The sequence below is a fragment of the Pangasianodon hypophthalmus genome, chromosome 26 (genome assembly GCF_027358585.1).
Source record: "Pangasianodon hypophthalmus isolate fPanHyp1 chromosome 26, fPanHyp1.pri, whole genome shotgun sequence".
NCBI classification, from domain to species: domain Eukaryota; kingdom Metazoa; phylum Chordata; class Actinopteri; order Siluriformes; family Pangasiidae; genus Pangasianodon; species Pangasianodon hypophthalmus.
In genome coordinates this window covers 20,221,111-20,245,258 of record NC_069735.1, presented here as the reverse complement: position 1 = coordinate 20,245,258, position 24,148 = coordinate 20,221,111, and the positions used below count along the sequence as shown (strand labels likewise).

Here is a 24,148-nt window from a genome sequence, read left to right as displayed (position 1 = left end):
CTGGACACACTCGGACTCCATCAATTAGTATGCATAGAATAAACGTGTCTTATTGCGAAAAGAAATGTGCCCTGGTTTGTAGACTACAGAGATCCTCACTTGTATTGCAGTCTGGTGGAAGACTGTCAAGAAGCTGCCAAGTTGATTCCGATCTAAAGATGTGATCGCACTGCTAAACACCTCTCTAAACACAGAGTCATTTCCCAACACTCCTGAATCCGGCTGCAAGATGAACTGTGCCTTCTGCTCACTGGACAGTAAGCCTAACACTGCAACCTGCAGGACAAAACATGCATTTCACACATTCTGTTCACACCAGCTCAGTGGTACAGCAGCTGCCTGCCCTCTCCCCCAAAATCCAGAGGCCAACTGGTACTACTATAGTCAATTGCAAACTCACAAGAAACATAGAGTTGGTGCAACTTTGATGTTACTCACGCTGGAGAAATTTGCATTTAGAATTTTGAGCTTTTCCAAGGGGGCATAATTGGAGAAATTGCCAAGGTTCTTTTCAAGCCACTTATTGCTGCCAGAAGTGTTGGAACGACAGCCAGGGTCTGAAAAGATCACAGACCATTAGTTAAATTAATCAGAACATTCTCAAGGGCTCTTGGTTTATTTCATTCAGGCAATCAATTGGCTTAATCTCAACAGGCTAAAAGAAGTATAAGACTGCCAGCTTTCTCTAGTAGAACAATTAAAAGGGGCCTATGTACCTGGGAGGTCAACTCTTGACAGGAAGGGAAAGATGAATGAAGTAAAGACCAACTGCTTCTGTTCCTCTTTCATGAGTGATTCCTGACTGCTAAGAGCTTCCACCCTAAGTTGGATGAGAACAGATCAGATTTTGTCATGAATTACTTCATCTTCATGTCCTAAATAACACACGTGGAGTTCTAAAATTCCATTGTCCATACTTACACAGCCTGGTAGCTCTCACAGCTGAAGCTTTTGGAACTGAGGCTGGACAGAAAGTCTGTGGACACTGATGACAAAAATGGTCTGAGCCTCATCTGGAACCACTCAGTGATGAAAGTGGCATTCATCAGCTGTGCTGCAGTGAAGTCCTTGATTATCACCTCCCAGATGGCATCAAGTATATTTGGGTCAGGCCGAATGCTGCTGTGGGTCTACATGAATGAGTACATACTTCAGTGCATAGCAGTGCACAAATGTTTTTTTTTTTTTTTTAACTACAGCGCCAATCAAATTTTCATACCATGTTTGAAAACCTGTCCAGTACATCATCCAAAGGTCCAGGAAAATTCTGGAAGAAAAGCTTCCAAGCACCTTTAGAGTAGTTCAGGCTGCTTGGCAGTTTGCATGTGAGCAGTGTGGCCAGATCATCAGAGGATAGAACAACAACCTTGAAAGACAAGAAACAGAGGGTTCTGTGGTCAACTCATCTTCTGCGTAAAAGGACTGAACCTGAGGAGAGGTATTTTGTTCATAGAGGACTCACTGATGAACAGGCATAGGCAGGAATGCTGAAGTTACACAGTACTGCAGAAACATTTCCAGATGCGAACTCGCTATCAAGTGGGTGACTGTGCAGAACAAAGAATAATGTTATACATCTACTAAAAACTTTCTCTATAAAGTTTGCTCCTTTTCCATTTGATAAAAAAGCTCACCTGTCTACACCATAACAAGGGTTGTGGTTGATGATGCCAAGATTCAGTGTGTTCAGATCAGATTGGTTCTGTCGTGACACCCAGGACTGAACCACTGAGGAGTTCTCAAACAGCTTCAGATCAGCTATGTTTACCCCCATTAGATCCCTCACTGTGCTCACATTCAAGATCTGGCACACACAAAAACAGTTTTCATCAAGTTCATCTGCAGTTTTCTTTATTTTACTTCTTATAACTCAAGCATCCACTATGTTCATTTAATGTTTTATACCTTGAGAACAGCAGGGTCCAGACTAATGAATATGGTGATGTCCATACTGATGTTCTGGGTAGAAAGAGCTTGTATATCCTCCACAGGAGCTCCACCTATACACACACACACACACACACACACACACACACACATGTTAACAACTAAATTCATGGTGTGTGGGTGTGTGTGTGTGTATATGTGTGTGTGTGTGTGTGTGTGTGTGTGTGGGTGGATGCGGGTGTGCATATGTGCATGCGTTTGTGCATGCGTACTTTTCATTCAATCCAACTACTACTGTTCTAAAACACTACACCTGTGTGTGTGTTTAGTATTTCTGTGTATGTGGATGATTGTTTTACCCAGGTAAGGTCTCATAATTTGGTAGTATGTTTTGGCATTGCTGCGCTGATTGCTGAATGAAGTGTTGGCTGTGATGTACAGAGCGGATTTCTGTTCAATGGTACATGAGGAAAGATCTGGAAACAGGACCTCCCTACATAGAGGAAAAAAAATGCAAACTATATGAGCAATAATGCACTCAAATTATTCTCAAATCTCTTTATTCATCCATGTTTGTGTATGTACAGTATGTACCTGTGAGTTTATACTTACTTTAGGCTCTCAGCATTGATATTTTCCAGTACACTGATGTTTAAAGTACAGATGTTGGAACCAACTGCATTTATTTCAGCACTTCCCAGAGAGCGATTCCCCATGCTCAGATACCTCATAATAACCGCTTTACTCTACAAAATACACAAACATTATTCTAGTAGCAAGCACATCAGTGTCTGAGGATTGAAAATGCTTAACTAGTATGGTTTTGATCTATTACTGGTTTAAACAAGCTCTGACATACTTTAAGTTTAAGATAAAGACCAGACCTGGAGCTCCACCTTCTTCTTCTACACCAACTGTAGGAAATGTAAACACTTCCCTTCATACTAAAATTTCTCTCTCTCTCTCTCTCTCTCTCTCTCTCTCTCTCTGAAGGATCAGAGACGCTCTCTCTCCCTCTCTCTGAAGGATCAGAGATAATCCCTCTCACCCTCTATGAAGGATGGCAGATATTGTCTCACTTTCTTTGAAGGATCTCAGACGATCTCAATCTCTTTCTCTGTTTCTCCCAGAGGTGTTGAAAACATGGTCTTAATTCACAAATTGGTTGTAATACACATGAAGACAACACTGTGGTTGTACCCACAGTAGTAATCAATCCAAAAAAATTTTTACAGGTCACACACACACACACACACACACACACCCTTCTATTACCTTTTCTGGTTCCCAGAGTCCATCATTTGAGTCTATCAAAGAAGACAGTGTGTCAATTATGGTAATGTTCCACTTGCTAATGTCATCAATAGTGGCCACACGAGAAGCGGATCCCAGTAGCTGCAGCACACCATCAGTAAGGCCTGATGGGTAAATCTACACATGCACACAAAATCAACAATTTATTATATACCACCTAACACACACTGTCCAAAATGTTGTGTGGGTGAATCCACCACGCACGCAAAGACAGACATTAAACTCACAACACAAAAACAAACCCTGTTTGACAGGGGTACATTTTCAAAACATACAATATGCAAGTATCATATTTAAACCGACACTGTCAGTAATGTCAGAATTTTATGACTGAAAGGCACAAACAACCTCCTCTTTCGTCGTAGTGCTACTGTAGTGCTAAAGAGTCCCAGTGTCACAGTGTTCAGTGCTGCTGACCTGGTTTAACTTGTTCAGAATGACAGTCTGGAGGCTGGTGTCCACCACTTTCTCAGTGATGGCTGCCAGGTTGTTCTGCAGGACAGCGATGTCCAGATACAGATCAAACTGGGTGGAGTTAAAGCCGAAAGGAAACGACGCATCTGCAATTGTCACCGCTGTGATGTTGCTCACTGTTAGACACAGAACAAAGTTAATCACTGAAGGACAGAATCTAAAATATATCCCTGTATCTCAGTGCTTTTTACACTGTAAAGTACTGTTACCTGTAGCACTTTCTGAGTTGCATTCTGTAAAGAATGTCCTTAGCTTCTTCATCGGGATCTTCTGCTTCCTCAGGACTGAAAAGAACTTCCTCCTTACATTCTTCAACAATGCACACACACAGACATAACATTAAATTAGTCCCAAAAGGTCTAACATTGGGTCAATAAATCAATCACAAGCGCAAATTTAAAACTGAACAGTTTTACATACAAAGCTAAGTGCGTTGCAGAGGTCTGATTTGAAATAGACAGCCAGGATGCCGATTTGCTCCACGGTCTGCTCATTCCACGTTGAGGGATTACTGATTAAGAAAAAAAAAATGTCTATGAGATCTTATTCATATCTAATACAATACAGTTATAGACACAAATCATTGCATTTGGTTTATGCCATTTTAACACCAAGTCTAACATTATTAGAACAATTTAAATGCAGTTAGGGTTCAGAAATATTTTTCTACAGCTCAACCAAATTCAAAGGTATGCACTGATCTGCAAAAATCTCTGTCTCACCCATAAGCGGTGTTCCCACTGAGGAGCAAAGACTGTACAGCAGTGATCTGAGAATCAGAAAGATCTCCACAGTTCTTCAGTTTCTCCAACATGAGAGGGTGAGAGTTCTGGATGTAGGAGGAGTCCAGTGTGCAGGCCATATTCCCCAGAACCTCCACCTGATAACTGGTCAGGCTCACACCAGATATACCCTACAATGTCAAAAACCACGAAGGAGTGTCACATTAAAACGCAGAATCTGTAAGAACGGGGGTTCTTGTGAGGATTCCAATGTTTAGTGTCAAGATCTCTGACTGTCTTATGTTTGAACATGTTGAATTATGATCTCAGAGATTTGGAGTTCTTGTCTGAAATGTTGCGTTTGCCTCGAGACAGTTTAGTGTCTCCTGAGTGACTGAGCGATTTCCATCACTGCACCCTCTATGCCCAAAACTTTCTTTTCAGTATTTAGAGGTCAGAAAACCTGAGTACAATTCCTGATCTGGGAACCACCCAAAAGCATTCTATTGTTGTTCTATGTCACAGTCGGAATTGAACTTTGCTCACGTGGATTTTCATATGACTGCTATGCTGATGACACTTGATGCATCCTCTCCTTTCCTCCTATAGACAATCATTTTTCTGAATAGAGCATGTAGTAGATGGCAGCTCCTCAGCTGAAACTAAATCCCAGCAAGACTGAGTGCTGGCCAGAGTGTTGCTGTTGTGGAGATGCACGCCCACATCAAGATCTTGAGATCTCCATGGACAACTCTCAGATCTCAACACCTCACAATGCATGCAACCTTGGGGTATTTCTGGACAATCAATTGTCCTTCACTACTCATATTGCTAAGCTGACTGCTAACATCAGGAGGATCTTGAGGCCATTTCTATCCACAAAGCTCACTCAGGTGCTTGTTCATTCCCTCATCATCTTGAGACTGGACTACTGAATGTCGCAGTTCTGCCCCTGCATACCACCCGCCCGCTGCAACTGTTCAAGAGTGCAGCTGCCAGACTTGTTTTCAACCTTTCCACATTCTCCCACACCAACCCAGAGCTGTGCTCCCTCCACTGGCTTTCTGTTGCTACTGCATCAGATTTAAAACACAAAGACAAAAACGGACAAGCACATGCATACCTGAAGGCACTTATCACAGCCCACTCTCTACCATACTCACTGGCTGTCTTCAAACTAAAAAAACTCAAGACCCAACTCTTCACCAAGCCCTTGTATTAAAACTTCCATTAAACAAATCCCTTGTCTTTTGTCTCTGTTTTTTATTCTGTACTAACCACCAATACAGTTTCAGCGGAATGGTATTCTTACTTCCTATTCATAGACCTAGTGAATTAGCATATTAATATATGTTTTTGATAGGGCACAAAGCACTAATGTAAGTCACTCTGTAGAAGGGAATCTGATAAATGCTGTAAATGTATATTTCAACATTGGAATTTCATGAGACACAAATTGATTGAAAGATTGGGTGACTTGTTTTCCATAACATTTAAGTGCTAATATTGAGTGTTGGTCTATGAACATGTTATTGTGTATGTTTTACCAGGCAGTCCTTTGCATCATTGAACAGGATGGTCTTTTTGTCAAGGCCGTGGGAAAGAACGGAGAAATCTGCTCTGCCCACGGCACTGAAATATGACTGGCAGTTCTCCTTCTGTATCTTCTCATAGCTACAACACACACACATTACAGATAGCATATGACCCATATTCTTAACCTCAGATACTTGAAAACTGGGAATGCAGGGGAAGTGTGCCTTATCTTTTATATACGGTACATTGTGTACGTGAACGTGTTACACACCTGTAGTACAGAAGCATATCAGAGGGGACGTCAGTAAAGCTAACAAATGGATCGTCTTTCACGTAGTTGTACATGCAGGTCAGCTGAAACACAAAACACACTGTGACTGTGTGGTATCTCAGGTACCAGTAAAAGTTTGGGTCCACTTGCTACCTCTGTTTCAGACTGTGTGCGGAATGTGAATGAATATCAGAGTGTATGTACCTGAGCCTCTTTCAGGAGGACCTTGTCTCTGCCTGCACGTGGTCTACAGGCTTTGACTAGATCTTTGGCTTTCTGCTGTGGGAGAGTCTGAAGTGAGCTGCAGGTAAATCCCTGCAGTATTGATGCTGACAGGCTGTGGGGAGAAACACACACACACACAGTCACACACAGACATACACACACTGATGAACCAAAACACAACATCTTATTGGACTCTGGCAGAATCATATGCGTTATCTGGATTGTTCACCCAGTGGGTTATTTACACTGCCTATGTAAGCGAGTCAGGCTGTGTTTGTGTGTGTGTGTGTGTGTGTGTGTGTTTCTAACTCACTCTTCTGGATTATCACTGACATTGGCCACTGCACCAAACAACATCATAGCCTGGTAAAAATCAAACAAAGAATTCAAAATTTTATTGATGCGTTTTACACCCTGAGATCCAAACTAGACAGGAATTCAGACCTCTGTAAGTGCTGTGATCACAGTCAAGCCATGTTACTCTAGGTTTTCAGTATAACAAAGTGATTTACATTTCTCTGACAATGTAGGTCTGTTCAGTTACCTGTTCGTGACTCCAGCTCTTGTTATTGATGAGTGAAACGTCAACAGAGCTCAGTGAGGTCAGTAGAACAAGTGGAATATACATCACGAGTGCATCCGGAACATTCTGTAGCACTTCAGTTTGGTCTACAGAGATTACCTGGGAGAAAGTGTGGGAGCAGACCTTCAACTTTTCCAGACTAAACAAACTGCATTCTGAACAAAGGATTGATTTTAAATTAAATTAAACTGGTATAGAACACAGTAATGTAAATCTCCATTTCAGTAATGTGCTGTAACGTATTTTGCATGTGTGTGTGCATGTGTTCTGTGTGTGCAAGAGAGAGAATACCTTCTGGACAAATGTCTTTTGCAGAATAACTGGTGCTGACAGAATGTTATTGATGAATGCTGGATTCTGCGATAAAGACAGAAGCTGAGACGATGGGATGATGGAGATGGTTGCAGAGGGAACGCCACCGAGGAGTGTTCCCAGGGACTCCAGAGAGGAGGCACTGCTGATCTGTGAGGCAAAACAATCAGATCTTCAACTTTAAAAAAAGGAAAAAAAAAATATGAATCTGCTGTTTTCGATCTGAACGCAGGGAGTATTTAAGAGAGTATTTAAATTACAGCACTTTTCTTTATATACAGTCACGTCCATAAATATTGGGACATCGACACAATTCTAACATTTTTGGCTCTATACACCACCACAATGGATTTCAAATGAAACAGCTTTAATTTGAGGGTATTTACATCCAAATCAGGTGAACGGTGTAGGAATTACAACAGTTTGCATATGTGCCTCCCACTTGTTAAGGGACCTTCTCAGCTCTTCCATGGCCAGGTGTGTGTTATTCCCTCATTATCCCAATTGCAATGAGCAGATAAAAGGTCCAGAGCTCATTTCAAGTGTGCTATTTGCATTTGGAATCTTTTGCTGTCATCTCTCAAGATGAGATCCAAAGAGCTATCCCTATCAGTGAAGCAAGCCATCATTAGGCTGAAAAAACAAAACAAACCCATCAGAGAGATAGCAAAAACATTAGGCGTGGCCAAAACAACTGTTTGGAACATTCTTAAAAAGAAGGAACGCACCGGTGAGCTCAGCAACACCAAAAGACCCGGAAGACCACGGAAAACAACTGTGGTGGATGACCGAAGAATTCTTTCCCTGGTGAAGAAAACACCCTTCACAACAGTTGGCCAGATCAAGAACACTCTCCAGGAGGTAGGTGTATGTGTGTCAAAGTCTACAATCAAGAGAAGACTTCACCAGAGTGTTCACCACAAGACGTAAACCATTGGTGAGCGTCAAAAACAGGAAGGCCAGATTAGAGTTTGCCAAGCGACATCTAAAAAAGCCTTCACAGTTCTGGAACAACATCCTATGGACAGATGAGACCAAGATCAACTTGTACCAGAGTGATGGGAAGAGAAGAGTATGGAGAAGGAACGGAACTGCTCATGATCCTAAGCATACCACCTCATCAGTGAAGCATGGTGGTGGTAGTGTCATGGCGTGGGCATGTATGGCTGCCAATGGAACTGGTTCTCTTGTATTTATTGATGATGTGACTGCTGACAAAAGCAGCAGGATGAATTCTGAAGTGTTTCGGGCAATATTATCTGCTCATATTCAGCCAAATGCTTCAGAACTCATTGGACGGCGCTTCACAGTGCAGATGGACAATGACCCAAAGCATACTGCAAAAGCAACCAAAGAGTTTTTGAAGGGAAAGAAGTGGATTGTTATGCAATGGCCAAGTCAATCACCTGACCTGAATCCGATTGAGCATGCATTTCACTTGCTGAAGACAAAACTGAAGGGAAAATGCCCCAAGAACAAGCAGGAACTGAAGACAGTTGCAGTAGAGGCCTGGCAGAGCATCACCAGGGATGAAACCCAGCGTCTGGTGATGTCTATGCGTTCCCGACTTCGGGCTGTAATTGACTGGAAAGGATTTGCAACCAAGTATTAAAAAGTGAAAGTTTGATTTATGATTATTATTCTGCCCCATTACTTTTGGTCCCTTAACAAGTGGGAGGCACATATGCAAACTGTTGTAAATCCTACACCGTTCACCTGATTTGGATGTAAATACCCTCAAATTAAAGCTGACAGTCTGCAGTTGAAGCACATCTTGTTCGTTTCAGTTGAAATCCATTGTGGTGTGTAAATGTTAGGATTGTGTCGATGTCGCAATATTTCTGGACCTGACTGTAAAGTGTAGTTGGTTAGTATTTGAACAGCAATACAAATTTGTTCTTTACAGGGGGATTTGGTGAAATTGCTCTAAACAGACTTGGTCTCGCTTCCAGTATCGTAGACTGACGTTCTTGACAAGTGTACAGTGTACACTCACATTAAAGCCCGCACTAATGATGCTCTGGATCAGGGCATTCACTTGGCCCTGGTCCCAGCCACTGATGTTACTGAGTGTAGACAGAGCACTGTTTATCACACTGGAGGGGGTGGAGCTTATCTGGCCCACAGTCAGGCCCACACACTGGCTGCCCAAAGATTGGATGGTGGATGCAGATACATTGGGGAACTTTGCTACCAGCACCGCTGTGACCTGAGAGGAGAAGAGGATTATAGTTAGCTTGCACTTTGACAGAATAACTGACTGACAGGGTCTCATTGATCGATCACCTCTGGATTCATTTCTGTGCAGAAGTTGTTGATGCTCATCAGGATGGTCTTGATGTCTGCATCTCCAAGGTGAACAAACATGGAGGAAGGAGTTCGACACAGCAGCTCAGCTGGCAATCTAAAAGATCACAAACAACCTTTTAAAAATGCGTACAAAGATATTTATCCTTGTATGTAGTCCGTTACCTAAGGGGGTTGAATTGATGAGGCTGGATGAATAAATAGAATAAGTAGTTGTTAGTGTGGAGTGTTACCCGAGTGGGCTGAAGTCAGGATTCTGGATGTATAACTCTGTTGTGTAGTACTCCAGGACACTGGCTGAAATTCCTGAGTTGTTGAACAGCTGAAGATTTTCTGCGTTCTGCAGGAACGCACTCGTCTAAAGGACACAATAAAACACACACATTAATACGTCACTATGGGTGTGTGTTGTGTTAGGTAGATAATACATTATATGTAGATGATCAGAAATAATCATGTGTGTAAATGTCTGAATGACTAACATGTATGATTACAGGTATGTTTGTTGTTGGTGTGTGAGTTTGTGTGTGTGTGTGTGTGTGTGTGTTAGTATGTTACCATGTTTCCTGTTAGGAATGACTGCAGGTCAGCGAGGTTAATGAAAGTGATGAAGAATCCGATGTTGTCAGCAAACCAGGCGGTGGAGTTCAGAAGAGGATCTGAGGAGTTATAGCAGCGGGGGCTGCCATCTGCAAGATACACATACAGATAGTTATGTTGAGACTCACATACTGTGCACACACAATTATAGGAAATGAAGCATGGATTGCTTGGATTGAAGGATATGCAGTACTATTCAGCAGAGAGAGAGAGAGAGAGAGAGAGAGAGAGAAGAGAGATATAGTTATTCTTACCGCTGCTGTTCAGATACACTTTTATGGAGCTATACACATCAGCTGGAGTGAAATCAGTTGTGGAAAAATTGTAGTTGTCCCCCAGGATAGACACCCTGCTCACAAGCACGCACAAACACACATTTATACATACATACATATATACATATAGAAGTGATTTTAGTACAGATCCTCAATTTTTTAGCCAAGAGACAGGGGGCAGTGTTTGTGCTGACAACCCTGTGTAATGGTACATCAAACAAATACTCACAGTTTCCTGTATGACAGACAGGAGGCGCCACTGAGCTGGGCAGAGCTGATGAGCTGAGAACTGAGGTAGGGCAGGTAGTGAACCACGGTGACATTAAACCACTGTTCTACATCAGCCTGAGACGAGGCATTGAGAGCACGAGGCCACACACACCCCAACGTGTGGCTGGCCAAAGCTGAGGATAAAACAGACCCCTGTAGAGAGAAACAGGGATTATTCTATGAGCTAATCCTGATATAATAAAGGCAAGTAATCCACATGGACTAAAAGGGTAGGTGAAATGAAGACAGGTGTACCATCTCCAGGTATTGATTGGTTCTATTGTAGTTGTTGAGGAGTGTGCAGAGCTCAGAACCATCAATGACTGTGTTTGGCCTGTTCAGAAACTCGCTGAGTTCTTCCGGAGAGATGGAGCCCAAAAGCTAGAGGACACAGAGCAGAGACAACGCACTCGTTACAGAGGGAGATGTTGACAGCTCATTGGCTGCCGCTTAAACTATTAGTGAGCGACTCACTGACACGATCAGTGTTATAGAGCAGAAATACCTCTGCCTGTCGGTCAGCTGGGATCAGAGACAGGAAATCTTTCAGGTCAGGGAATCCAAAATTGAGGAACATCTGTTTCAGGAACACGTAGAAGCTTCCTCTGCCGTAGCAGCTCAGGCCTGTGAGGCAATATAGGGCACTAATGAAAAAAGTCTGTGGTGAATTCGGATTGATATTAGACCAGTGAATGTGGGACACTCCTGACTTAGCCCAAATTCTTCATCTGCCAATCACATCTACTGATCACTGCCTGCACACTGGACTAGGCTGAGTCAGCAAATACACAAGCAAGAACACGCACACTTGAAACACACACACACACACACACACACACACACACACACACAGAGACACACCTTGGCTGGACTGGTACTTGAGATAGTCTTGTGTGTAATTGAAGACAGTGTCGGACTGTGTTGCAGAGAGGTCACTGTACACATTATCAAGTCCTTTCACTCTGTAAACACAACGACATAGAAGTCAACAAGTTAAAAATCAAAGAAAGTAAAGAATAGATCTGTGCGTTCATGTTGAGGAGGAGCTCACATCTCTCTGTAGGAGTCACAGCTGATGTTCATGGGGATGATCGACAGGGTGTTTGGACCAATCCCAGGAAGGAAGAAGGAAAGGTAAGTCTGGAACCACAGGGCAAAGTCCCCTGGGCTGAAACTTTGGAAGTGAGGCACCAGATCCAAGAGTGTCATGTTCAGAATGGTGTCTGATATTGCTGAAGGAATGCTAGTCATGTTCATCTGCAAACACACAGCAGCACGGATTAACAGTCTGGACACACTCGGACTCCATCAATTAGTATGCATAGAATAAACGTGTCTTATTGCGAAAAGAAATGTGCCCTGGTTTGTAGACTACAGAGATCCTCACTTGTATTGCAGTCTGGTGGAAGACTGTCAAGAAGCTGCCAAGTTGATTCCGATCTAAAGATGTGATCGCACTGCTAAACACCTCTCTAAACACAGAGTCATTTCCCAACACTCCTGAATCCGGCTGCAAGATGAACTGTGCCTTCTGCTCACTGGACAGTAAGCCTAACACTGCAACCTGCAGGACAAAACATGCATTTCACATATTCTGTTCACACCAGCTCAGTGGTACAGCAGCTGCCTGCCCTCTCCCCCAAAATCCAGAGGCCAACTGGTACTACTATCGTCAATTGCAAACTCACAAGAAACATAGAGTTGGTGCAACTTTGATGTTACTCACGCTGGAGAAATTTGCATTTAGAATTTTGAGCTTTTCCAAGGGGGCATAATTGGAGAAATTGCCAAGGTTCTTTTCAAGCCACTTATTGCTGCCAGAAGTGTTGGAACGACAGCCAGGGTCTGAAAAGATCACAGACCATTAGTTAAATTAATCAGAACATTCTCAAGGGCTCTTGGTTTATTTCATTCAGGCAATCAATTGGCTTAATCTCAACAGGCTAAAAGAAGTATAAGACTGCCAGCTTTCTCTAGTAGAACAATTAAAAGGGGCCTATGTACCTGGGAGGTCAACTCTTGACAGGAAGGGAAAGATGAATGAAGTAAAGACCAACTGCTTCTGTTCCTCTTTCATGAGTGATTCCTGACTGCTAAGAGCTTCCACCCTAAGTTGGATGAGAACAGATCAGATTTTGTCATGAATTACTTCATCTTCATGTCCTAAATAACACACGTGGAGTTCTAAAATTCCATTGTCCATACTTACACAGCCTGGTAGCTCTCACAGCTGAAGCTTTTGGAACTGAGGCTGGACAGAAAGTCTGTGGACACTGATGACAAAAATGGTCTGAGCCTCATCTGGAACCACTCAGTGATGAAAGTGGCATTCATCAGCTGTGCTGCAGTGAAGTCCTTGATTATCACCTCCCAGATGGCATCAAGTATATTTGGGTCAGGCCGAATGCTGCTGTGGGTCTACATGAATGAGTACATACTTCAGTGCATAGCAGTGCACAAATGTTTTTGTTTTTTTTTTAACTACAGCGCCAATCAAATTTTCATACCATGTTTGAAAACCTGTCCAGTACATCATCCAAAGGTCCAGGAAAATTCTGGAAGAAAAGCTTCCAAGCACCTTTAGAGTAGTTCAGGCTGCTTGGCAGTTTGCATGTGAGCAGTGTGGCCAGATCATCAGAGGATAGAACAACAACCTTGAAAGACAAGAAACAGAGGGTTCTGTGGTCAACTCATCTTCTGCGTAAAAGGACTGAACCTGAGGAGAGGTATTTTGTTCATAGAGGACTCACTGATGAACAGGCATAGGCAGGAATGCTGAAGTTACACAGTACTGCAGAAACATTTCCAGATGCGAACTCGCTATCAAGTGGGTGACTGCAGAACAAAGAATAATGTTATACATCTACTAAAAACTTTCTCTATAAAGTTTGCTCCTTTTCCATTTGATAAAAAAGCTCACCTGTCTACACCATAACAAGGGTTGTGGTTGATGATGCCAAGATTCAGTGTGTTCAGATCAGATTGGTTCTGTCGTGACACCCAGGACTGAACCACTGAGGAGTTCTCAAACAGCTTCAGATCAGCTATGTTTACCCCCATTAGATCCCTCACTGTGCTCACATTCAAGATCTGGCACACACAAAAACAGTTTTCATCAAGTTCATCTGCAGTTTTCTTTATTTTACTTCTTATAACTCAAGCATCCACTATGTTCATTTAATGTTTTATACCTTGAGAACAGCAGGGTCCAGACTAATGAATATGGTGATGTCCATACTGATGTTCTGGGTAGAAAGAGCTTGTATATCCTCCACAGGAGCTCCACCTATACACACACACACACACACATGTTAACAACTAAATTCATGGTGTGTGGGTGTGTGTGTGTGTATATGTGTGTGTGTGTGTGTGTGTGTGTGTGTGTGGGTGGATGCGGGTGTGCATATGTGCATGCGTTTGTGCATGCGTACTTTTCATTCAATCCAACTACTACTGTTCTAAAACACTACACCTGTGTGTGTGTTTAGTATTTCTGTGTATGTGGATGATTGTTTTACCCAGGTAAGGTCTCATAATTTGGTAGTATGTTTTGGCATTGCTGCGCTGATTGCTGAATGAAGTGTTGGCTGTGATGTACAGAGCGGATTTCTGTTCAATGGTACATGAGGAAAGATCTGGAAACAGGACCTCCCTACATAGAGGAAAAAAAATGCAAACTATATGAGCAATAATGCACTCAAATTATTCTCAAATCTCTTTATTCATCCATGTTTGTGTATGTACAGTATGTACCTGTGAGTTTGTACTTACTTTAGGCTCTCAGCATTGATATTTTCCAGTACACTGATGTTTAAAGTACAGATGTTGGAACCAACTGCATTTATTTCAGCACTTCCCAGAGAGCGATTCCCCATGCTCAGATACCTCATAATAACCGCTTTACTCTACAAAATACACAAACATTATTCTAGTAGCAAGCACATCAGTGTCTGAGGATTGAAAATGCTTAACTAGTATGGTTTTGATCTATTACTGGTTTAAACAAGCTCTGACATACTTTAAGTTTAAGATAAAGACCAGACCTGGAGCTCCACCTTCTTCTTCTACACCAACTGTAGGAAATGTAAACACTTCCCTTCATACTAAAATTTCTCTCTCTCTCTCTCTCTCTCTCTCTCTCTCTCTCTCTCTCTCTCTCTGAAGGATCAGAGACGCTCTCTCTCCCTCTCTCTGAAGGATCAGAGATAATCCCTCTCACCCTCTATGAAGGATGGCAGATATTGTCTCACTTTCTTTGAAGGATCTTAGACGATCTCAATCTCTTTCTCTGTTTCTCCCAGAGGTGTTGAAAACATGGTCTTAATTCACAAATTGGTTGTAATACACATGAAGACAACACTGTGGTTGTACCCACAGTAGTAATCAATCCAAAAAATTTTTTACAGGTCTCACACACACACACACACACACACACACACACACACACACACACACCCTTCTATTACCTTTTCTGGTTCCCAGAGTCCATCATTTGAGTCTATCAAAGAAGACAGTGTGTCAATTATGGTAATGTTCCACTTGCTAATGTCATCAATAGTGGCCACACGAGAAGCGGATCCCAGTAGCTGCAGCACACCATCAGTAAGGCCTGATGGGTAAATCTACACATGCACACAAAATCAACAATTTATTATATACCACCTAACACACACTGTCCAAAATGTTGTGTGGGTGAATCCACCACGCACGCAAAGACAGACATTAAACTCACAACACAAAAACAAACCCTGTTTGACAGGGGTACATTTTCAAAACATACAATATGCAAGTATCATATTTAAACCGACACTGTCAGTAATGTCAGAATTTTATGACTGAAAGGCACAAACAACCTCCTCTTTCGTGTAGTGCTACTGTAGTGCTAAAGAGTCCCAGTGTCACAGTGTTCAGTGCTGCTGACCTGGTTTAACTTGTTCAGAATGACGGTCTGGAGGCTGGTGTCCACCACTTTCTCAGTGATGGCTGCCAGGTTGTTCTGCAGGACAGCGATGTCCAGATACAGATCAAACTGGGTGGAGTTAAAGCCGAAAGGAAACGACGCATCTGCAATTGTCACCGCTGTGATGTTGCTCACTGTTAGACACAGAACAAAGTTAATCACTGAAGGACAGAATCTAAAATATATCCCTGTATCTCAGTGCTTTTTACACTGTAAAGTACTGTTACCTGTAGCACTTTCTGAGTTGCATTCTGTAAAGAATGTCCTCAGCTTCTTCATCGGGATCTTCTGCTTCCTCAGGACTGAAAAGAACTTCCTCCTTACATTCTTCAACAATGCACACACACAGACATAACATTAAATTAGTCCCAAAAGGTCTAACATTGGGTCAATAAATCAATCACAAGCGCAAATTTAAAACTGAACAGTTTTACATACAAAGCTAAGTGCGTTGCAGAGGTCTGATTTGAAATAGACAGCCAGGATGCCGATTTGCTCCACGGTCTGCTCATTCCACGTTGAGGGATTACTGATTAAGAAAAAAAAAATGTCTATGAGATCTTATTCATATCTAATACAATACAGTTATAGACACAAATCATTGTATTTGGTTTATGCCATTTTAACACCAAGTCTAACATTATTAGAACAATTTAAATGCAGTTACGGTTCAGAAATATTTTTCTACAGCTCAACAAAATTCAAAGGTATGCACTGATCTGCAAAAATCTCTGTCTCACCCATAAGCGGTGTTCCCACTGAGGAGCAAAGACTGTACAGCAGTGATCTGAGAATCAGAAAGATCTCCACAGTTCTTCAGTTTCTCCAACATGAGAGGGTGAGAGTTCTGGATGTAGGAGGAGTCCAGTGTGCAGGCCATATTCCCCAGAACCTCCACCTGATAACTGGTCAGGCTCACACCAGATATACCCTACAATGTCAAAAACCACGAAGGAGTGTCACATTAAAACGCAGAATCTGTAAGAACGGGGGTTCTTGTGAGGATTCCAATGTTTAGTGTCAAGATCTCTGACTGTCTTATGTTTGAACATGTTGAATTATGATCTCAGAGATTTGGAGTTCTTGTCTGAAATGTTGCGTTTGCCTCGAGACAGTTTAGTGTCTCCTGAGTGACTGAGCGATTTCCATCACTGCACCCTCTATGCCCAAAACTTTCTTTTCAGTATTTAGAGGTCAGAAAACCTGAGTACAATTCCTGATCTGGGAACTACCCAAAAGCATTCTATTGTTGTTCTATGTCACAGTCGGAATTGAACTTTGCTCACGTGGATTTTCATATGACTGCTATGCTGATGACACTTGATGCATCCTCTCCTTTCCTCCTATAGACAATCATTTTTCTGAATAGAGCATGTAGTAGATGGCAGCTCCTCAGCTGAAACTAAATCCCAGCAAGACTGAGTGCTGGCCAGAGTGTTGCTGTTGTGGAGATGCACGCCCACAGCAAGATCTTGAGATCTCCATGGACAACTCTCAGATCTCAACACCTCACAATGCATGCAACCTTGGGGTATTTCTGGACAATCAATTGTCCTTCACTACTCATATTGCTAAGCTGACTGCTAACATCAGGAGGATCTTGAGGCCATTTCTATCCACAAAGCTCACTCAGGTGCTTGTTCATTCCCTCATCATCTTGAGACTGGACTACTGAATGTCGCAGTTCTGCCCCTGCATACCACCCGCCCGCTGCAACTGTTCAAGAGTGCAGCTGCCAGACTTGTTTTCAACCTTTCCACATTCTCCCACACCAACCCAGAGCTGTGCTCCCTCCACTGGCTTTCTGTTGCTACTGCATCAGATTTAAAACACAAAGACAAAAACGGACAAGCACATGCATACCTGAAGGCACTTATCACAGCCCACTCTCTACCATACTCACTGGCTGTCTTCAAACTAAAAAAACTCAAGACCCAACTCTTCACCAAGCCCTTGTATTAAAACTTCCATTAAACAAATCCCTTGTCTTTTGTCTCTGTTTTTTATTCTGTACTAACCACCAATACAGTTTCAGCGGAATGGTATTCTTACTTCCTATTCATAGACCTAGTGAATTAGCATATTAATATATGTTTTTGATAGGCCACAAAGCACTAATGTAAGTCACTCTGTAGAAGGGAATCTGATAAATGCTGTAAATGTATATTTCAACATTGGAATTTCATGAGACACAAATTGATTGAAAGATTGGGTGACTTGTTTTCCATAACATTTAAGTGCTAATATTGAGTGTTGGTCTATGAACATGTTATTGTGTATGTTTTACCAGGCAGTCCTTTGCATCATTGAACAGGATGGTCTTTTTGTCAAGGCCGTGGGAAAGAACGGAGAAATCTGCTCTGCCCACGGCACTGAAATATGACTGGCAGTTCTCCTTCTGTATCTTCTCATAGCTACAACACACACACATTACAGATAGCATATGACCCATATTCTTAACCTCAGATACTTGAAAACTGGGAATGCAGGGGAAGTGTGCCTTATCTTTTATATACGGTACATTGTGTACGTGAACGTGTTACACACCTGTAGTACAGAAGCATATCAGAGGGGACGTCAGTAAAGCTAACAAATGGATCGTCTTTCACGTAGTTGTACATGCAGGTCAGCTGAAACACAAAACACACTGTGACTGTGTGGTATCTCAGGTACCAGTAAAAGTTTGGGTCCACTTGCTACCTCTGTTTCAGACTGTGTGCGGAATGTGAATGAATATCAGAGTGTATGTACCTGAGCCTCTTTCAGGAGGACCTTGTCTCTGCCTGCACGTGGTCTACAGGCTTTGACTAGATCTTTGGCTTTCTGCTGTGGGAGAGTCTGAAGTGAGCTGCAGGTAAATCCCTGCAGTATTGATGCTGACAGGCTGTGGGGAGAAACACACACACACACAGTCACACACAGACATACACACACTGATGAACCAAAACACAACATCTTATTGGACTCTGGCAGAATCATATGCGTTATCTGGATTGTTCACCCAGTGGTTATTTACACTGCCTATGTAAGCGAGTCAGGCTGTGTTTGTGTGTGTGTGTGTGTTTCTAACTCACTCTTCTGGATTATCACTGGCATTGGCCACTGCACCAAACAACATCATAGCCTGGTAAAAATCAAACAAAGAATTCAAAATTTTATTGATGCGTTTTACACCCTGAGATCCAAACTAGACAGGAATTCAGACCTCTGTAAGTGCTGTGATCACAGTCAAGCCATGTTACTCTAGGTTTTCAGTATAACAAAGTGATTTACATTTCTCTGACAATGTAGGTCTGTTCAGTTACCTGTTCGTGACTCCAGCTCTTGTTATTGATGAGTGAAACGTCAACAGAGCTCAGTGAGGTCAGTAGAACAAGTGGAATATACATCACGAGTGCATCCGGAACATTCTGTAGCACTTCAGTTTGGTCTACAGAGATTACCTGGGAGAAAGTGTGGGAGCAGACCTTCAACTTTTCCAGACTAAACAAACTGCATTCTGAACAAAGGATTGATTTTAAATTAAATTAAACTGGTATAGAACACAGTAATGTAAATCTCCATTTCAGTAATGTGCTGTAATGTATTTTGCATGTGTGTGTGCATGTGTTCTGTGTGTGCAAGAGAGAGAATACCTTCTGGACAAATGTCTTTTGCAGAATAACTGGTGCTGACAGAATGTTATTGATGAATGCTGGATTCTGCGATAAAGACAGAAGCTGAGACGATGGGATGATGGAGATGGTTGCAGAGGGAACGCCACCGAGGAGTGTTCCCAGGGACTCCAGAGAGGAGGCACTGCTGATCTGTGAGGCAAAACAATCAGATCTTCAACTTTAAAAAAAAGGAAAAAAAAAAATATGAATCTGCTGTTTTCGATCTGAACGCAGGGAGTATTTAAGGGAGTATTTAAATTACAGCACTTTTCTTTATATACAGTCACGTCCATAAATATTGGGACATCGACACAATTCTAACATTTTTGGCTCTATACACCACCACAATAGATTTCAAATGAAACAGCTTTAATTTGAGGGTATTTACATCCAAATCAGGTGAACGGTGTAGGAATTACAACAGTTTGCATATGTGCCTCCCACTTGTTAAGGGACCAAAAGTAATGGGACAATTGGCTTCTCAGCTCTTCCATGGCCAGGTGTGTGTTATTCCCTCATTATCCCAATTGCAATGAGCAGATAAAAGGTCCAGAGCTCATTTCAAGTGTGCTATTTGCATTTGGAATCTTTTGCTGTCATCTCTCAAGATGAGATCCAAAGAGCTGTCCCTATCAGTGAAGCAAGCCATCATTAGGCTGAAAAAACAAAACAAACCCATCAGAGAGATAGCAAAAACATTAGGCGTGGCCAAAACAACTGTTTGGAACATTCTTAAAAAGAAGGAACGCACCGGTGAGCTCAGCAACACCAAAAGACCCGGAAGACCACGGAAAACAACTGTGGTGGATGACCGAAGAATTCTTTCCCTGGTGAAGAAAACACCCTTCACAACAGTTGGCCAGATCAAGAACACTCTCCAGGAGGTAGGTGTATGTGTGTCAAAGTCTACAATCAAGAGAAGACTTCACCAGAGTGTTCACCACAAGACGTAAACCATTGGTGAGCGTCAAAAACAGGAAGGCCAGATTAGAGTTTGCCAAACGACATCTAAAAAAGCCTTCACAGTTCTGGAACAACATCCTATGGACAGATGAGACCAAGATCAACTTGTACCAGAGTGATGGGAAGAGAAGAGTATGGAGAAGGAACGGAACTGCTCATGATCCTAAGCATACCACCTCATCAGTGAAGCATGGTGGTGGTAGTGTCATGGCGTGGGCATGTATGGCTGCCAATGGAACTGGTTCTCTTGTATTTATTGATGATGTGACTGCTGACAAAAGCAGCAGGATGAATTCTGAAGTGTTTCGGGCAATATTATCTGCTCATATTCAGCCAAATGCTTCAGAACTCATTGGACGGCGCTTCACAGTGCAGATGGACAATGACCCAAAGCATACTGCAAAAGCAACCAAAGAGTTTTTGAAGGGAAAGAAGTGGATTGTTATGCAATGGCCAAGTCAATCACCTGACCTGAATCCGATTGAGCATGCATTTCACTTGCTGAAGACAAAACTGAAGGGAAAATGCCCCAAGAACAAGCAGGAACTGAAGACAGTTGCAGTAGAGGCCTGGCAGAGCATCACCAGGGATGAAACCCAGCGTCTGGTGATGTCTATGCGTTCCCGACTTCGGGCTGTAATTGACTGGAAAGGATTTGCAACCAAGTATTAAAAAGTGAAAGTTTGATTTATGATTATTATTCTGCCCCATTACTTTTGGTCCCTTAACAAGTGGGAGGCACATATGCAAACTGTTGTAAATCCTACACCGTTCACCTGATTTGGATGTAAATACCCTCAAATTAAAGCTGACAGTCTGCAGTTGAAGCACATCTTGTTCGTTTCAGTTGAAATCCATTGTGGTGTGTAAATGTTAGGATTGTGTCGATGTCGCAATATTTCTGGACCTGACTGTAAAGTGTAGTTGGTTAGTATTTGAACAGCAATACAAATTTGTTCTTTACAGGGGGATTTGGTGAAATTGCTCTAAACAGACTTGGTCTCGCTTCCAGTATCGTAGACTGACGTTCTTGACAAGTGTACAGTGTACACTCACATTAAAGCCCGCACTAATGATGCTCTGGATCAGGGCATTCACTTGGCCCTGGTCCCAGCCACTGATGTTACTGAGTGTAGACAGAGCACTGTTTATCACACTGGAGGGGGTGGAGCTTATCTGGCCCACAGTCAGGCCCACACACTGGCTGCCCAAAGATTGGATGGTGGATGCAGATACATTGGGGAACTTTGCTACCAGCACCGCTGTGACCTGAGAGGAGAAGAGGATTATAGTTAGCTTGCACTTTGACAGAATAACTGACTGACAGGGTCTCATTGATCGATCACCTCTGGATTCATTTCTGTGCAGAAGTTGTTGATGCTCGTCAGGATGGTCTTGATGTCTGCATCTCCAAGGTGAACAAACATGGAGGAAGGAGTTCGACACAGCAGCTCAGCTGGCAATCTATAAGATCACAAACAACCTTTTAAAAATGCGTACAAAGATATTTATCCTTGTATGTAGTCCGTTACCTAAGGGGGTTGAATTGATGAGGCTGGATGAATAAATAGAATAAGTAGTTGTTAGTGTGGAGTGTTACCCGAGTGGGCTGAAGTCAGGATTCTGGATGTATAACTCTGTTGTGTAGTACTCCAGGACACTGGCTGAAATTCCTGAGTTGTTGAACAGCTGAAGATTTTCTGCGTTCTGCAGGAACGCACTCGTCTAAAGGACACAATAAAACACACACATTAATACGTCACTATGGGTGTGTGTTGTGTTAGGTAGATAATACATTATATGTAGATGATCAGAAATAATCATGTGTGTAAATGTCTGAATGACTAACATGTATGATTACAGGTATGTTTGTTGTTGGTGTGTGAGTTTGTGTGTGTGTGTGTGTGTGTTAGTATGTTACCATGTTTCCTGTTAGGAATGACTGCAGGTCAGCGAGGTTAATGAAAGTGATGAAGAATCCGATGTTGTCAGCAAACCAGGCGGTGGAGTTCAGAAGAGGATCTGAGGAGTTATAGCAGCGGGGGCTGCCATCTGCAAGATACACATACAGATAGTTATGTTGAGACTCACATACTGTGCACACACAATTATAGGAAATGAAGCATGGATTGCTTCGATTGAAGGATATGCAGTACTATTCAGCAGAGAGAGAGAGAGAGAGAGAGAGAGAGAGAAGAGAGATATAGTTATTCTTACCGCTGCTGTTCAGATACACTTTTATGGAGCTATACACATCAGCTGGGGTGAAATCAGTTGTGGAAAAATTGTAGTTGTCCCCCAGGATAGACACCCTGCTCACAAGCACACACAAACACACATTTATACATACATACATATATACATATAGAAGTGATTTTAGTACAGATCCTCAATTTTTTAGCCAAGAGACAGGGGGCAGTGTTTGTGCTGACAACCCTGTGTAATGGTACATCAAACAAATACTCACAGTTTCCTGTATGACAGACAGGAGGCGCCACTGAGCTGGGCAGAGCTGATGAGCTGAGAACTGAGGTAGGGCAGGTAGTGAACCACGGTGACATTAAACCACTGTTCTACATCAGCCTGAGACGAGGCATTGAGAGCACGAGGCCACACACACCCCAACGTGTGGCTGGCCAAAGCTGAGGATAAAACAGACCCCTGTAGAGAGAAACAGGGATTATTCTATGAGCTAATCCTGATATAATAAAGGCAAGTAATCCACATGGACTAAAAGGGTAGGTGAAATGAAGACAGGTGTACCATCTCCAGGTATTGATTGGTTCTATTGTAGTTGTTGAGGAGTGTGCAGAGCTCAGAACCATCAATGACTGTGTTTGGCCTGTTCAGAAACTCGCTGAGTTCTTCCGGAGAGATGGAGCACAAAAGCTAGAGGACACAGAGCAGAGACAACGCACTCGTTACAGAGGGAGATGTTGACAGCTCATTGGCTGCCGCTTAAACTATTAGTGAGCGACTCACTGACACGATCAGTGTTATAGAGCAGAAATACCTCTGCCTGTCGGTCAGCTGGGATCAGAGACAGGAAATCTTTCAGGTCAGGGAATCCAAAATTGAGGAACATCTGTTTCAGGAACACGTAGAAGCTTCCTCTGCCGTAGCAGCTCAGGCCTGTGAGGCAATATAGGGCACTAATGAAAAAAGTCTGTGGTGAATTCGGATTGATATTAGACCAGTGAATGTGGGACACTCCTGACTTAGCCCAAATTCTTCATCTGCCAATCACATCTACTGATCACTGCCTGCACACTGGACTAGGCTGAGTCAGCAAATACACAAGCAAGAACACGCACACTTGAAACACACACACACACACACACACACAGAGACACACCTTGGCTGGACTGGTACTTGAGATAGTCTTGTGTGTAATTGAAGACAGTGTCGGACTGTGTTGCAGAGAGGTCACTGTACACATTATCAAGTCCTTTCACTCTGTAAACACAACGACATAGAAGTCAACAAGTTAAAAATCAAAGAAAGTAAAGAATAGATCTGTGCGTTCATGTTGAGGAGGAGCTCACATCTCTCTGTAGGAGTCACAGCTGATGTTCATGGGGATGATCGACAGGGTGTTTGGACCAATCCCAGGAAGGAAGAAGGAAAGGTAAGTCTGGAACCACAGGGCAAAGTCCCCTGGGCTGAAACTTTGGAAGTGAGGCACCAGATCCAAGAGTGTCATGTTCAGAATGGTGTCTGATATTGCTGAAGGAATGCTAGTCATGTTCATCTGCAAACACACAGCAGCACGGATTAACAGTCTGGACACACT

General features: G+C 42.6%; 4 protein-coding genes across 5 annotated transcripts; all 4 read right to left on the bottom strand.

Annotated features, from left to right (window-relative positions):
- Positions 1-24: 24 nt before the first annotated feature.
- LOC128317517 (mesothelin-like protein) lies at positions 25-9,641 on the bottom strand. Of its 2 annotated transcripts, XM_053229722.1 has the most exons (23): positions 9,611-9,641; positions 9,321-9,533; positions 7,304-7,474; positions 6,974-7,111; positions 6,743-6,792; positions 6,409-6,541; positions 6,205-6,287; positions 5,945-6,071; positions 4,398-4,588; positions 4,096-4,186; positions 3,885-3,984; positions 3,619-3,791; positions 3,163-3,318; positions 2,500-2,633; positions 2,247-2,380; positions 1,906-2,000; positions 1,635-1,804; positions 1,463-1,547; positions 1,220-1,366; positions 922-1,130; positions 717-820; positions 439-557; positions 25-276 (listed from the first exon to the last, which is right to left on the bottom strand). In XM_053229722.1, exons 1-23 carry the CDS (start codon positions 9,620-9,622, stop codon positions 25-27), a joined length of 3,087 nt encoding a protein of 1,028 aa, XP_053085697.1. In that variant the 5' UTR covers positions 9,623-9,641. The 2 variants fall into 2 exon arrangements, with proteins under 2 accessions (XP_053085697.1, XP_053085696.1); XM_053229721.1 differs by lacking the exon at positions 9,611-9,641 and having other exon boundaries at positions 9,321-9,604.
- Positions 9,642-10,613: 972 nt separating this feature from the next.
- LOC128317512 (uncharacterized) lies at positions 10,614-12,033 on the bottom strand. The gene is made up of 5 exons (XM_053229714.1): positions 11,828-12,033; positions 11,638-11,738; positions 11,282-11,400; positions 11,032-11,157; positions 10,614-10,929 (listed from the first exon to the last, which is right to left on the bottom strand). The coding sequence occupies exons 1-5, from the start codon at positions 12,031-12,033 to the stop codon at positions 10,732-10,734; spliced, it is 750 nt and encodes a 249-aa protein (XP_053085689.1). The 3' UTR covers positions 10,614-10,731.
- Positions 12,034-12,088: 55 nt separating this feature from the next.
- On the bottom strand, positions 12,089-22,829 carry LOC128317508 (uncharacterized). Its single transcript, XM_053229710.1, has 26 exons — positions 22,573-22,829; positions 22,277-22,407; positions 21,956-22,080; positions 21,702-21,819; positions 21,412-21,624; positions 19,372-19,542; positions 19,042-19,179; positions 18,811-18,860; positions 18,488-18,620; positions 18,284-18,366; positions 18,024-18,150; positions 16,477-16,667; positions 16,175-16,265; positions 15,964-16,063; positions 15,698-15,870; positions 15,243-15,398; positions 14,548-14,681; positions 14,295-14,428; positions 13,968-14,062; positions 13,697-13,866; positions 13,527-13,611; positions 13,284-13,430; positions 12,986-13,194; positions 12,781-12,884; positions 12,503-12,621; positions 12,089-12,340 (listed from the first exon to the last, which is right to left on the bottom strand). Exons 1-26 carry the CDS (start codon positions 22,709-22,711, stop codon positions 12,089-12,091), a joined length of 3,588 nt encoding a protein of 1,195 aa, XP_053085685.1. The 5' UTR covers positions 22,712-22,829.
- On the bottom strand, positions 22,701-24,106 carry LOC128317510 (uncharacterized). The gene is made up of 5 exons (XM_053229712.1): positions 23,901-24,106; positions 23,711-23,811; positions 23,369-23,487; positions 23,119-23,244; positions 22,701-23,016 (listed from the first exon to the last, which is right to left on the bottom strand). Exons 1-5 carry the CDS (start codon positions 24,104-24,106, stop codon positions 22,819-22,821), a joined length of 750 nt encoding a protein of 249 aa, XP_053085687.1. The 3' UTR covers positions 22,701-22,818.
- Positions 24,107-24,148: the final 42 nt, after the last annotated feature.

Coding starts and splice junctions, on each gene's coding strand:
- LOC128317508 (XM_053229710.1), bottom strand. CDS start 22,711: ATGTATGTATGTATAAATGTGTGTTTGTGTGTGCTTGTGAGCAGGGTG. Junction 21,625..21,701: donor GCACAGAAATGAATCCAGAG/GTGATCGATCAA, acceptor TTCTCCTCTCAG/GTCACAGCGGTGCTGGTAGC. Junction 15,871..15,963: donor CAACTCAGAAAGTGCTACAG/GTAACAGTACTT, acceptor TGTGTCTAACAG/TGAGCAACATCACAGCGGTG.
- LOC128317510 (XM_053229712.1), bottom strand. CDS start 24,106: ATGAACATGACTAGCATTCCTTCAGCAATATCAGACACCATTCTGAAC. Junction 23,488..23,710: donor CAAGTACCAGTCCAGCCAAG/GTGTGTCTCTGT, acceptor ATTGCCTCACAG/GCCTGAGCTGCTACGGCAGA. Junction 23,245..23,368: donor CAGCTGACCGACAGGCAGAG/GTATTTCTGCTC, acceptor TGTGTCCTCTAG/CTTTTGTGCTCCATCTCTCC.
- LOC128317517 (XM_053229721.1), bottom strand. CDS start 9,599: ATGAGACCCTGTCAGTCAGTTATTCTGTCAAAGTGCAAGCTAACTATA. Junction 3,985..4,095: donor TCTGCAACGCACTTAGCTTT/GTATGTAAAACT, acceptor GCATTGTTGAAG/AATGTAAGGAGGAAGTTCTT. Junction 1,805..1,905: donor TGGACCCTGCTGTTCTCAAG/GTATAAAACATT, acceptor TGTGTGTGCCAG/ATCTTGAATGTGAGCACAGT.
- LOC128317512 (XM_053229714.1), bottom strand. CDS start 12,033: ATGAACATGACTAGCATTCCTTCAGCAATATCAGACACCATTCTGAAC. Junction 11,739..11,827: donor TGTGACTCCTACAGAGAGAT/GTGAGCTCCTCC, acceptor TTGTGTTTACAG/AGTGAAAGGACTTGATAATG. Junction 10,930..11,031: donor CCAATCAATACCTGGAGATG/GTACACCTGTCT, acceptor TTCTCTCTACAG/GGGTCTGTTTTATCCTCAGC.